Raw genomic sequence first — 15199 nt, 5'->3', positions numbered from 1 at the left:
CACATTATAGACACGCTTACAAAAATGTTTATTGCCAGCATACAGAAGTTAGTAACTTGCATGACCATTAACACAAGGACAACTTCAGCCGAAGCTGTCAAACATTGTGTTATGTGTCCTTATCATCTCTACGAGGCACATTCAGTTCTGTCCCCTTTTGAAAAATACTGTTCTAAAAAACTGCTTGTGCTTGGTTTGTTACCACAGTTATCTGCGTGCTTCCTCAGCGATGAAGTTCCACATTTGCAGCTATCTTTTCTTCAACTCCTCAGGATCCATCTCGACGACTGCAGTTAAGGCAGATCGCGCGCGCGATGTTTTAAACCTGTGTTTAAACCCGTGTTTAGACCCGTGTTTCTCCCTTGTCCGACCCGACCCGCACCCGTATCCGACACAGTTAGGGTGTTTTTCACCCCTTTCAGCAATATTTGCAGGTCACCCGTCGGGTACCCGCACCCGTGCAGGACTCTGCTTGATATGATACGGAATATCCGCAGAAGTGTTACTAGTATCTCATTTCACAGATAGTTGGGTTTCCATTGAAAACAATTGGAAAAATACGCCAGCCGTGTGGAAACTTTTTGGTGGACACAGGGCCTTAGGGCTCGTTCACACAGAATGCGTTTTTCAACGCAAAAGACACGGGCAGTGGAATGGGGAAAAAACGCCTTTTTAAATGTTTTTAGAACACTGTCATGTGCAGGACTGCAAAAGATGTGAGCGCGACAGTTATACACATCCATCTCGTGCGTGTTTACATAGATAAACAATGTAAAAGTAGCGCATTGAAATGGAAAAACGTGGTCTTTGTGAATGGCTTTTTGTTTTGTACAAACACAGGCTTCTATACTTGAATACTGTTGTAGATGATTATACTTATTGTCTAAATCAGGGATGGGAAATGTCGGTCTTGAAGTGCCGCTGTCCTGCAGAGTTTAGCTTCAACTCTAATCAAACACACCTGAACAAGCAAATCAATGTTTTCAGGACAAAGCCACTTGAAAGCAAGCCTGCAACCTTGGCCGAAAAAAGCATAATCCCTGCTAATGCAGCGGTACTCAGGGAAGGAGACAAGAGGACGTCGCACAACTCTGAGCGAAATTTAAATTTTAGGACAGGACTATCCCTGATCTAAATCAATATTTCTAGATGATTTAACAGCCCCCAAATGTTTGCTTTGTTTTGCTGTGACCAAGTGCAGAACTCCTAGAGGCCAGATCTCCTATCATAGCTTCTTTAAAGTGTTTTGCATCACAAAGAGCATTATGGGATTTTGATGAAGGCAGAAGAGCTGTGTCAATAGCACAGGGACATCCCTGAGCAAATATATATATGCATGAGATTCAGCTCTGAATACTAAGTGTTCAATAAGGATACTCATTCTTTCATTATTCATCTGCAATGTTAAAACACAGTCAATCAACTGAACCAGCATGAAGAGATATTCATGTTTGGTTTATGGGTCATTTGGGTGATTTGGATAATAACATTTTGTGCATTTTTAATATATTTGTTAATATGAAAATATGACTGCGTGTCTGCGCACACAGGTATGGCGCAGCTGTTCAAGATGGCTCGCAGTACTTTGTGCTTCTCATCATCACAGACGGTGTGATATCAGATATGGCTCAGACTAAGGAAGCCATCGTCAATGTGAGTTATCTTTGACCTCACTCTCTCTCTTTCTCTTTCTCTCTCTCTTCAAAAACTGTTTATATCATCACACTGTGGTGCAACATTGCATCACAAGAGCCCCCCCAGGCAAAGCCAAAGAAGAGGTAAGGTGTGTTTTGGGTCTTCCAGAGGTCGTCTTCACACCTAATGGGATTCGTCTGTCACCGTTGCTATAGTTACCCAGCAGACTGGATTTAAAGGGAATTTGCGACTGTTTAGTCACATTATTAGAACAGCCACACCTTCCTTTTAAGATCTTGCCTGCTGCTCTGTCTCTTCTTCACCCTCTACCCTTGATGCTTTGGATCTGTCTTCGGTTACACGGTAACATTTCTGCACTGACTGATATGGGTTCATGCGCTCTGAATGACCGAGCGTGCGTTATTCATTTCTATGCCTCAAGTGATTTTTTTTATTGAAGTCTGCTGTGAGAATTCCACTTGTGTGCTCTTTTCTGTTGGCCTTTTTTCAAATGATTAGATAAAAATGAGCACTTTGAAGTGTTTCTCATGTGCACTCTCTCACTCTGTGATTCTCTGCACTTTACGCAATTTGGCCTCTTATATATTCTGAGAGTAGCTGAAGCGAAATGTAGGTTAATTCAGTAAACTGAATGGTAACTTTCTGTCAATGATTTATAAGAATAGAAACAAAATGCTCGCTGGTACCATGTAAAAACATTTTCGTAATCAGTATTGGTCTTGTTTTCAAGTAAAAAATATCTAACAATCCTTTAAATAAATAAATACATCATTTACTTGAGAAGCATAGATCAAATTATTTAAATGAATAGCCTATTTTTTTAGTCTCTTATATCTATTTTCTGAGAGAAACTAAAGTGATGTAGGTTAATTCCCATAGACTAAATGGTTGCTTTGGTCAAGGATTTAGATCATGGGAGCTTTTTTTTTTAACAAGAATGAACCATTTTAGACACACATGCCCTCTGCCACACTGTAAAAATGTTTTTGTTAATAAATATTTCTGCCTTGTTTCCTGTAAATATCTTTAAACATCCTTAAAATAAAGAAAAAAATTCAATATAAATGAAATAAAACATTTTACTTTACATTAAAACATTAAAACACATTTTCAAATATTGATTATATTTATTTTTCTCGTCCCAATTAGCATAGTTTTTAAAAAAAGTTGAACTTAATTAAACTTTGTTAAAGAGGGGGGGGGGGGGGGGTGAAATGCTGTTTCATGCATACTGAGATTTTTACACTGTTAAAGACTTGGATTCCCATGCTAAACATGGGCAAATTTTCCCCAAAAAAAGTTGGACGTTTGATGGAGTATTTCTGTGCCAAAAATACTCCTTCCGGTTTATCATAAGTATCGGAAAGTTTTTTTCGAGTATGGGTATATGTGACGTCAGATGGGGCGGAATGTCCTTGTCTCGTGCGAGACTAGAGCGAGAGAGCAAATGCACGCCCATTATAGCGCTGTGCTCGGCTTTAGGGAAGCTGGCTGCGCGGCAGTCATAGGACGTCACAAAATCAACAATGTCAACAAAGATGGTTGTCCGGGAAACCCAAGACAACCCTGTACAGCTTCCCAAAGAACCCAGCGTTAATGGGATCATTAACGCATTTCCGCGACGATCGTTTTATAAACAAGGCCCAGTTCAACTCTGGAATTGTAGCTCGTCTAACGCTGAAAGATGGAGCGGTTCCAGCGATTAAGGTTGGAAGCAGGCGTGAGTAAAACTGCTTCAAATGTCTTTGTGTTGTTAGCTATTGACTCGTTCATTCAAATGCGCTACTATGCCATTGTTTTTCTATGTAAACACGCACTAGTCTGACTGGCAAAACCGTTCCGCTTGCTACTGCTAACATTAAATCGCATACAATAGTCCATAAATCAAATTATGTCCTCATAAACCATGAGTAAACACACGCAAATGTTGTAAAACTCGCGACAAGCCACTATAAGCAGGTAAGTTACCATTATAAGTTACACGTTTTACAGTACATACCATAGAGACGTCCTGCTGTAGTCGTCGTTGCTGCTTCTCCTGTTCAATTTCAGCCTCTAGATCTTATTCTGGATCATATATATGGCTAAATCTGATTGATCTCCATGGTTTATTTAGGATAACGTTTTTTCCACATTTAAGGATGTCACAGCTTCTCAACTCTCAACGCAATAGCTGCGCACACTTGTGATTCTTTAGCTCCGCCCCCACACGATACGCCTCCAGCCGCTCTGCTTTTTCTGGAAAGACTCTGTACAGCGTATCTTTCTTTTATAAATATAATAAAACTAAAGACTTTTCGGAGATATGAAGGATGCAGTACTACTCTATAGGCACTCAAGATTGACATGAGATTGACTGAAACTGAGTGTCCCCCCCCCCCCCCCCCCCTTTAAATGTATGCTTGAAACTGAAATTGAAATAAAGAAAAAAGAAGAAAAATAAACTTGGAGACAGTACATGATCTCAGAAAAACTGTATATCTGGATTTTTTCAATATTTAATAATCATGTTTGCAGTGTATGTGTAAGAATTTTGTATTTAATATTTAATAAAGATTAAATCTTAGATTAATATTTAATCTATTAAATGACTCTGATACTGATACTAGCAGATGTGAGCGTGTTCAAGCAGCCACTGAAAATCTAAGAATACACTGAAGCCAGGCAAGAGGGTATGTGGCCCAGCAGACAAGAAAACACTGCAATTCACAGAGTTTATTATAGGGTAGCTGTAAATGTGTCACATCACATAGTTCACAGTAATCTGCTCTTATTTCAAGACTGAGAGAGGTATTTGGTAAAAGAAAGCAAAGAAAACGGGGAGAAACCAGTGGGAGAGGGAACGGAAACAAGTAAAGGAGAGATTGCGAGAGAGGCGCTTAAAGGAAAGGCCTACAGGAAATAGAGCAGTGAATTCATGAAGTGTGTGTGAAATGTGTTTGTTTAGACTCATCTTCCCAGCTCTATTTCTTTCAACACATGACCGCTTCTGTCCCCCGTGAGCATTTCCGGGAATACTGACCTACTTCCAACCCCATAAATATGTTTTTATAATCCTTGCCCATTGGCAACAAGCACTCAGTTTGCTGTCTGTACAATGCATACAGGCAGAGATGGACTGGTAGACAAGAAACAGCCTGGGACCAATACCATCACAACACAAAGTGGATAAAATAATTATTGCCTGTATTTTTTATGTTTGTTGTTTGTTTGTGTGTATGTATATGCACTCATCAGCCACTTTATTAGGTACGCCTTGCTAGTGCTGGGTTGAACCCAATTTGCCTTCAGAACTTCCTTAATTCTTCATGGGATAGATTCAACAAGGTGCTGGAAACATTCCTCAGAGATATTGGTTTATATTGACATGACAGCATCGCGCAGATTCCATGATGCAAATCTCTCATTCCACCACATTTCAAAGCAACGGCGCTCTATTGGATGGAGATCTGGTGACTGTGGAGGCACTATATTTGAATATAGTGAAGTCATTGTCATGTTCAAGAAACCAGTATTTGAGCTTTGCGACATGACATATTATCGTGCTGGAAGTAGCTATCAGAGGATGGGTACACATAAAGGGATGGACATGGTCAGCAACAATGCTCAGGTTGGCTGTGGCATTTTATCGATTCTCAGTTGGTACTAAGGGGTCCAAAGTGTGCAAGAAAATATCCCCCACACCATTACACCAGCAGCCTGAACCGTTGATATGAGGCTGGATGGATCCATGCTTTCAATTTCTGACTCACCATCTGAGCGTCGCAGCAGAAATCAGGAGTCATCAGACCAGGCAACATTTTTCCAATCTTCTATTGTCCAATTTTGGTGAGCCTGTGCCTCCGTTTCCTGTTCTTTGCTGACCGGAGTGACACCCGGGGTGTCTTCTGCTGTAGCCCATCTGCTTTAGGATTCAACGTGTTGTGCATTCAGAGATGCTCTTCTCTAGACCTTGGTTGTAATGATTTACTTTTGCCTTTCTATCAGCTTCTCCTCTGAACTCTGGCATCAGCAAGGCATTTTTTGCCCACAGAACTGGATATTTTCTCTTTTTCAGAGCATTTTCTGTAAACCTTATGCCGAGTTCAGACTGTCCGATTTTAGCCCCGTTTTTGACTCGCCGACAGGTTTTGCGAAATCACTGACAAATGCCCGAAATCATAGGCAAATCGGTGCTTGTGTACGTGAGTGACAATCACGCAGTGTGAATGATCAAAGATGCGATCAGAGAGAATCGCAGATGAGTCGCCGACGCCCATGAGATATTTGGCATGCTAAATATCTGGACTCGTCGGCGATTCAAACTCCTGCTGTGTGAAATGTGTTCTGACTGAAAATGACATCTGTGATGACCGACAGCCAATGAGAGAGCAAGATACAGGGCAGCGGGAGGTTCAGGGAGGAGTTAAAGACCAGAATATCAGTATTATAATAGATGTATCTACAATTATATCAAACAGAAACAAAGCACAAACATTTGCTTGACCAGCCATAACAGCAGCACGGTGCAAATGTATTTATTTACCTCAAACTCTCTTTGCAGAACACAATAATTTCTCCCTGTCTCCCCAACCATTTCCTCCTACATAATTTTTTTTTCTTTTTCTCCTGTTTTCTGCAAATCAGCGCACAGACAATTTGGACCGCAAGTTTCTGCACTGCAGTCTATTATTTTTGAATAACAATTCCAGTCTCGCGCGAGAACTCCAGTCTGACGCACGTGTTTCTCAATTCTTGCGTGTGTTTTTTTGTGAAATGTAGTTTGCGGACGGGACAGAGCTGTCGGCGATTCTTCCTCTTGTACAGTCATGCAGTGTGAAACCCCCTGTCGCCGATCTAGCATGCAGTGTGAACACGGCTGCAGCTGAATGCTGGCCCAGATAGTCATGCAGTGTGAAAAGAGCAGTGATCCGACGAGTTTGAAAATTGTGCAGTCTGAACTCGGCATTAGAGATGGTTGTGTGTAAAAATCCTAGTAGATTCAGAAATACACGCCACGTTCAAAGTCACTTAAATCACCTTTCTTTCCAATTCTGATGCTCAGTTTGACCTTCAGCAGATCATCTTGACTGTCCACATGCCTAAATGCATTGAGATGCTGCTGTGTGATTGGCTGATTAGATATTTGTGCTAACAAGAAGTTGAACAGGTGTACCTAATAAAGTGGCTAGTGAGTTATATATAAATATATATTCAGTTTATATATTTTTCAATTAGTTTATTTGTTGGTGTGTGTGTGTGTGTGTGTGCGTGTGTGTATGTGATGGAGAGACCCAAAGTTTGTCTTCCATCTCTGTTTTTCGTCTTTACTGTTTTTATAATATTCATATGTTTTTATTGAAGCGGCAGAAATCCACTGTATAATATTATAATATTCACATTTTATAATATTCACGTGGGGTTTGCTATTTTAAATTTCCTGTTATAGTTGAGTGGGCATGTCCTTAAAGGAAGCGCCAATGGGAGCGCTCATTTTAGCCATTTATGGAAATGTATGTGTTGGTTTTATCTGTCCTATTTATTGTATTTATCGATTTATTTGAACTCTTGTTCTTAATAATCATATGTATTATGTATTAATCATGGTAAGACAAGAGTTAATTTTACAAAAATGGTATGTTCCAATTAGCAAGCGGGAAAATATGTGTGTATATAAGGCAGCTTCATGAAAATCAACATAAATAATTTATTAGTTTGATTTATTTCCTCTATATTTATGTATGAAATTCTGAAATAAGCAATCAGCTGATTCTGTTTTAGTATTTATTATTCTCACAATTTGTTGAGTCCATCTTTTGGTTTCCCACATGAAGCTTGAGGGTTACTGAAGAAATCGATCTCTGAATCGTAGTAATTAATGATCTAAATCACTCAATAGTTTGACTAGCTCTCCAGGCCCCACCGTTGGGGTTTATTTGTGCTCTGTGTGTGTGGCTCTTTTTCATCTGGTGTGATGTGTTTTAGTGTGTGGCCCCTGGTGAAATTCCAATTCTAACTCCATTACAGCCAACAAACTTATCAGTGTGACTGAGGTTGTGTGTCCAGCCAGCTTTATTCAACAAATTATTCATTCCTCTCAACAGGCTTTCACGGGCCCCCTGGGAATGTACTTTTTAAAATCCAAACCCTTAGGAGCCTTTCATATTTCTCTTGTTATATATTTGATACTGTATATTAAAGGTATATTTCATTATAAGCTCTTCAGATTTCATTTAATAGAAATCATGTTTCCCACCTTGGATGTATTTTCTTTTTTTAAGTCTGTTTCTGCTGGGATCATGTGTAATGCATTACCTGCAATTACTTTTCATTTCAAACCACTGGGAAGTCGCTTTAGGGAGAATGTGAGTTTTGTTTCTCTGAATATCTTGTGGTTTTCTTGTTATCCGTTGTCACTCATAAGCTGCCTCTGAACTTGCTCACTATAGACTCACTCTTTACCTCTCCGATAAAGGGGATTTGACCTGTCAGTCAGGCATCATCAGGAACAGGGAAAGCGAGCACAGGAGAGGGAATGTTGATCCAGGGGGGCCTGAATAATGCATAGCTTTTCACCTCACTGAATGAGAAAAAATGGTTTGAAATATTGTTTTCAAACCATCACACAGTCATAACGTCCTTTCAAACCTGACTGGCTCAACATATACTGAAAAAAATTTAATCTTTTGTTATCGCTACCACAAGCTGTGTGTTGAATGTATAAAAAATGTTTCAACCTTATTGTTGTTAAGCTAAAGCTGGTTATATGGTAATGACCCAGAACACAGAGAAAACTAAACCAAAACAGAAATACACGTGACAGAAACCATGATGTTTTTTGCTAGTTTCTGATTCTCATTAGAATAGTACAAATATTAAAGTCAATGTTTTTTTGTAAATATTAGAATGGCTGTATTATAAACAAATTATTACAAAATTCACTTTTATAAGGTTTTAACATAGATGTGTGTCCACAGTGAGTGTAAACAACCAGCCTATAATGGTAAAAATACACCTAATACTTTTTTATAATCCCCATAAATCATTACCAATCTCTCCAAACGCGCAGTTTCAGATTTCCCCCTACTCTTATTTTACAGTAAGGAAGAGCCAAAAAAAACTGTTGTTGGATGTACCCACGAACATAAGGGTCTCCAAAGACTCCCGGCATCCGAGCCACTGAGGACACCGTGGTTGAGTTCAATTTCAAATGAAATATCCCGTAGAAAATCGATAAAGTCTGACACATAGACCATAGTCGGCTCAAAAAATGTTACATGCTTTCTGAAGAGTATACACGTTCAAACAATCAGGCTCAGAGTCCAGGAGGTCGCATCCGTCTTTTCACCTTTATTGCTAAATAGCATGTCATAAAAACAAGATGACAACATAAGTTATAACCATAATTAAACTAAACTTTAGAGCGATGATTTATAGATTATCATGACTGAACAAGCTAATCGATTCATCAATTAACCATTCAGAAATGTCCTGTTTCATGTTGCCACTTATTCTTGAGTCTCTCCATTATTGTCCGACACCGCTTATTGACAGTTTCTGACATTTTCAGTGCATGAGAGAACACTGGAGCATGAGCTCTTGAAGCTCCGCCCTCCTCTGGAAAGGGGGCTGGGAGCACCAGCTCATTTGCATTTAAAGGGACACAAAAACGGCACGTTTTTCCCAAGCCTGTCACACTTGTGTTGAAAACTGAATCCAAAGAGCCTCGATCGCCCCTAGGTGGTTGGTCCCCGTATAGCTCATAAACCCCGCCCCTCCATGTTTTCTAATGGACGCAAGACAAGAGAAATTAAACAATCAAATTACACTTCAAATAATTTTTTCCCAAAGATGGCATCAGTCATTTTAGGAAGTTTTTACCAAGATGATTTCATTTCAAGTGTTTGTTTATTAAATAAGTTTTATTTAAATAAGTTATTTGATGCTCTAACAGACTTTTTGTGGGATTTTCGGGAGGAGATTGGAGCGTTAGCTATAATATTTTTTTTACGGTCAATGGGTTTTCCTTACCCCCAAAAAGTGGCAATTTTAACATGCTATAAAAAACTATCTGTCGGGTATTTTGAGCTGAAACTTCACATACACACTCTGCAACTATTACAGCTAATCTGAGTATTTTTTCATAGAGGTATTGTAGCATCATATCAGAGCATGTAAACTGCTTATCATGAGGTAGAATTTGTCTTCTCTGTTTCTCTTCTTCTCAGGCGGCAAAACTTCCTATGTCCATCATTATTGTTGGAGTTGGCCAGGCTGAGTTTGATGGTAAGAAACTAAACTAATCTCACACTTTTGGAAAGATTCATTCTTTATCTTTAGTTTTATATTTAGTTTTATCTCTATATTGCTTTACTCTTATTTTTCATTATATTTGTATGTACTGCAAACATAAAAAGAAAATGTACTGCATAACCCTTTATTGCTTGTTTTGTACTCAGCATTTTTCTAAACATTTCCTAACTCCACAAAATTAAAGCTAGTATTTGTATTCCCACATGGAGGTTTAAAACATGAATGCAACTTCACAGTTTGCTCTCAGATAAAGTAGAGTTTCTGGATGAAAAGTCACCTAATTGGGATGGTTTAGGGTTTCGGACTGGTAAGCAGATGTCAACTCACAGATCTCACAGCTGCTCAATTTAATTAGCCTGTCCCACCATCTGCTATAAGTATTGGTGTATGGCCTTTCATAATGTTCCAGCAAAGGGGTAAATGCTGGTGTCATGCTGGGCCGAAAGGCTCAAGATTGAGTTTTACTGACTGGAGGGAAGATAACATGATGATCTCCCTTTTTAGCCATGGTAGAACTGGATGGCGACGATGTAAGAATATCCTCCAGAGGAAAACTGGCAGAGAGGGATATTGTACAGGTACATATCTTTATGTATTTGTATATTTATGAATTTATGTTTGTATATAAATGTATATGTGTGTGTATATGTACCCCGATCAGGCATAACATTATGACAGGTAAAGTGAATAACACTGATTATCTCTTCATCATGGCACCTGTTAGTGGGTGGGATATATTAGGCAGCAAATGAACATTTTGTCCTCAAAGTTGATGTGTTAGAAGCAGGAAAAATGGACAAAAATTGATATGCTGAACAAACAAGTCCGATCCACGGAGGACCCACCTCGCAACTTATAGGACTTAAAGGATCTGCTGCTGTCCAGAAACCATAGCTGTTGAAACCATTAATTCAGTTCAAAAACATTGATTAATTCAGGAACAAAACAATGACTAAGCCACTAAATCATTCACTCAACTGATTTATTCATAAACATTTATTCAGTCAGGATCACTACTGGATGGTATGTGGTGTGTATATATAGCCTAACCAGTGTCAAAGTAATACGATAACTATTTGAGGAAGTTTCTTATGGAATAACTTTTGGTGACCTACATTTACAGCCATCTCAGATTTAGAGAACACTGTGACAACACACATGAAAAAAATATATATCTCAAGATAACAAACAACAAGCCGTGTACAACCTATAAATAATGAATGATTCCAGAGTATGTTTTGTAAAACAGCCAGGTTTTCATTTTAATGGAAATTTCAAAACAAAAATGATTCATGGAATAAATAAACACATACAGCTAACTTCTTTTTAATCTTGTCTGTGCCTGCAGTTTGTACCATTCAGAGACTATATGGACCGGACAGGAAACCATGTCTTGAGTATGGCCCGACTTGCCAAGGATGTCCTGGCTGAGATTCCAGAGCAGTTAATCTTATATATGAAGTCAAGGGGCATCAAGCCCAACCAGACGCCACCAGACTACAGCCCACCTGGGCTCAGCCCAACCCCCACCATATGAGTTTACCCAGCCTGCCAAAAGAAAACAGCCATGCTTGTTATGTCACCTCCAATTTGGATCTCATTCAAAGCCAATACGACTAATTCAGGCGTCTAGAACAGCGGATGGTTTCAATTCTCTGTTTTTGGATCCCATACACTAGAGAAATTGAAAACTATATCTGTGTTCTGGCCTTTGAACTGAACAGGTTCTGACTGGTCTGCGAGTTTGTTTCCCCCATAATTTCTACACGAATTAGTCAATGCTATGAATGGATTTATAGTTTGGATCGGACTGTGCTGGATACATGGAGATATATGCTCTGCGCAAGCAATACAATTTTCTGCTTATTTACCCTCTCAACATCTACAAAAACGCTTGTGTGTCAGCATGTGAGGACTGCGTGTTATAGTAGGGAAATATAATTTATATCCACCAGAGGAGAGCATCACTAGGAAGAAAAATATATTGAAATTATAAGTGATTGTTTGAAATAGTATACCCTGTATGGGCAATCTATGTAGTGGAATTGTTTGATTTGTTTGTAGAATTTGTTGATAGTTTGTGTAATTGTGATTTTATTTTTCCACTGGGTTTTGGGCAAAGTCTTTCCCATAGCAATTTCCCATTTATAGCTTTTTAGACCTATATGATAAACACAATTTTCTATTCTAAAGCATGAAATCCAGGTAAAAACAATTGTACATTGCATCAAGACACTGTATTAAATGTATTTACATAGTCAGTTAGGAAAAATCCAGTGTAAAAGTCAGAGAAAGCACAAATATTTTCTTAATGCTGTAAAATTTGTAAATGTGAATCAGAGAGAAGTCACAGACAGACTGAAATTTCAGCTCTCAAGAACGCCAGATTTACTATTCCTTTTAATTTGCCACTCCAATTCCTTGATGCTCTGGAGCCGGTATATCTTGATATTGTACAGCAGCTCTTCAGATGCATGCGACCCATCGGGGGGAAACATGAGAGATCCCTCGCCGCTCGCTGCTAAAGATGATTGGAGATGAGGCAACATCTGCTGTTTTTCTCATAGCACTGACTCACCTGCTGCCCGTATCCAGCCACGCTAAACCTTTGCCCTTTCATTTCTGGGATTCTCCCTGGAATTTAAAAAACCTTTAAATTCTTCACCATGACCGGAATTATTTTAGTGGTTTCAATAGATTAAAAAAAAAACACACATTGCAAGCTGAAGTTGCTTTTCTCGCAGTGCAAACATAATGCCACTTTGTTTACATGTTCTAGCCTTGGATGATTTATAGCATCGGCGTAATAATTAGATAAACATCGTACACAGTTAAATTGATAAACTTGCCTTACAAACAGTAAGTTTGCATTAATGGTTGCTAGCAAGCAAAAATTATAAACAGATTTTTTTTATTTTTGTAGATTATTACAAAGAAAGCTCATGTTGAAAAAACATTCAGTTAAATCTCAGAAAGTATTACTATAAACTATATAGACTTGATCTTATTTAGCATTAGAAAAAAAAAAAAAAACATACAACCTCTTTTGTCAGTGGGTCATTTTGTAACCTTAAAAAAAAATCATCATCACAGACAAATGTGTCAGTAAATACAGACATTTTTTCTTTTCTTTTTTGGACAGCAGGGCTGTTTATACTTGCTCTTACTCGCACTTTTGCATACGTTTTCTTCTAGTCCAGTAAATCTTGACATCTTTGCTTGTTTGTCCAAAGTTGTAACAATGTTTTGGTTTTAGAGCACGCATCTGTTAATACGTTCCAATTGTACATGCATTGTAGATTGTGAAGTTTTTTTCCATTGGTCCTGAAACTACAAATTTGTGAGTGAGCGTAGATGTTTACAAAATGAGAAATCCTTTTTACAACAATAATGGCATTGTTCTTTTGCAGAGATTGTTACTTTTGCTAAATCTGCTCCCAGGCAATAAGACAATGTGTTTAAATGCACCTCTCTTTTACCGTGAGTTATTAGCACACCTTTAGTTACTGAGAATGAAGTGATCCATCAATCAATTAGGAGGTGAAGATGAAGTCTGACAAAGGGAGCATTGGGTGAAAGGGTTTGTTTGAGAGTGTTAACAGGTGTATTGTTTTTCTTTTATTTGGTGTTTTTTTATTCTGTGTTCCAGATGTCAACCTGTAATTTATACTAGCATAAATGTAACCTTTTTTAAATCCTATTTAATATTCAAGAATGCATTGCTGCTAGGTGGCTTGTAAATCTGAAAAACAAATGACAGGCTTCCTGAAACACTATCCAGAGAATGTTAATGGGTTAATTTTATGGCATGGTGTAAATTTAGCAAATACTGTATTTTTTTTTATTTTTTTTATCCCACTATAATAAAGCCAGTAAGTCATAGTGAAGTAGCTCAAAAAATGACCGCAAAGAGGTAATAGTATGAAAAAGTGTTAATAATGTACTAAAGATGTGGCCCTTGTCCAGTGCTAACTTTCCCTCTGTGAGATTTGCATGATTGTGCCAAAATGGCCGCCGGGGTTCAGTGACGGACTGGCCCGTTGCTCTGCCGCTCGTCTCATAACCGGAATACAGAGCATGAAGCATCTCGTTCTTGCTGGATTCATTTTCCTTCTCTCTTTTTCTCTTCTTCTTTACCTCTCTTTATCTCAGTCGATTTGCATGGTGAGCTATTTCCAAACTGATCATAGAACATTGCTGTTGTCATTCCCGTGGTGTGTGAAATTTGTAATGGATTGCCTTAAAAATGACAAAGAATAAAACGATGACAACAATTTTTCAAGATCGGAGAGAGATTTTTTTGTATGCATGAGTTTCTTCTTCATGAATAATCCATGTGTTACAAACTGTTACAGTCTATTACAAACCGAAGCAGCCTTTAATGGGAGAGCAGGGAGATTTTCTCATTAATTCATGTTAGATGCCACGACTGGGCCCTCCAGAGACAGGTGTGCATTTACATAAGTCTGTTCGCTTTAGTTCCTCTGGGTTTGTCACATTCATTCTGAGCGATTAGTCACTAGTCTCTCTGGTCAACGTGTTTAGAGTTTTGTCGCCTAAAAGGGTAAAAATACTGTTTGTTTGTTTTGCTGTGCTAATACCGCAGAAGCTATCCTCTGTTCGTGTTTACTTGATTAATGATTGCCATTTGTGTGGTCAATTCTGTTTAGGCTGCGATTGACTGACTGCAAAGGGCCATCCTGATGCAAATAGAAAAGTAAACTCGCAGGAGATTATTCAGGCTTGTCCGTTAATCACAGTCTTTTTGTCATTGCAAACAGCAGCAAAGAAGAAAACTCGCCTTCCTATCAGTGGGCTCCCTGGGGCCGGCTGGTGTTTTCCCTTCCTCGACAGCACCTGCAGCATTTAATAAAATTCACTTCTGACACATCAGCTGCATCACCTGAATTGAAGGGAGGAAGGAACGAGATGTATCACTGATTATGAGTTTATTTGTTTTCTCCCTCGAACAAAAATGCATTCGCTAAATTGCCGTCCTGCTTCTTGAGTCTTTCAGCTGTACTGTAATTAGGGGGAACGTTTTGAAATCAAAAGCTATTTTTCAATGTTACCAGGAGAGATGGAGACTCACAATTCTGACAGACCCATTGATGGTCCCTTCAAAGACCACCGTATCGCTTTTGAGTTCTAATGCCAAATTAATCCCACAAATTTCTCTGAAGAACCAGCGAAAGCAATGGCTTTCTCTCTCTCTCTCTGTTGGGAAACACTTGCCAGTGAGAGAGAGAGA

General features: G+C 38.7%; 1 protein-coding gene across 2 annotated transcripts in view; it reads left to right on the top strand.

The window, feature by feature from the left end:
- cpne5a (copine Va) overlaps positions 1-14228 on the top strand; it is an 82819-nt gene extending 68591 nt beyond the window's left edge. For both annotated transcript variants that reach the window (XM_079827322.1, XM_079827321.1), the window contains 4 exons: positions 1551-1653; positions 9864-9921; positions 10453-10526; positions 11297-14228. In XM_079827322.1, coding sequence (XP_079683448.1) covers positions 1551-1653; positions 9864-9921; positions 10453-10526; positions 11297-11485 — 424 coding nt within the window. In that variant the 3' untranslated portion in view covers positions 11486-14228. The remainder of the gene's footprint in view (positions 1-1550; positions 1654-9863; positions 9922-10452; positions 10527-11296) is intronic.
- Positions 14229-15199: the final 971 nt, after the last annotated feature.

This window comes from Gobio gobio, assembly GCF_949357685.1.
Source record: "Gobio gobio genome assembly, chromosome: 10".
Taxonomy (NCBI): Eukaryota; Metazoa; Chordata; class Actinopteri; order Cypriniformes; family Gobionidae; genus Gobio; species Gobio gobio.
This window is presented reverse-complemented; position numbering and strand designations above follow the sequence as displayed.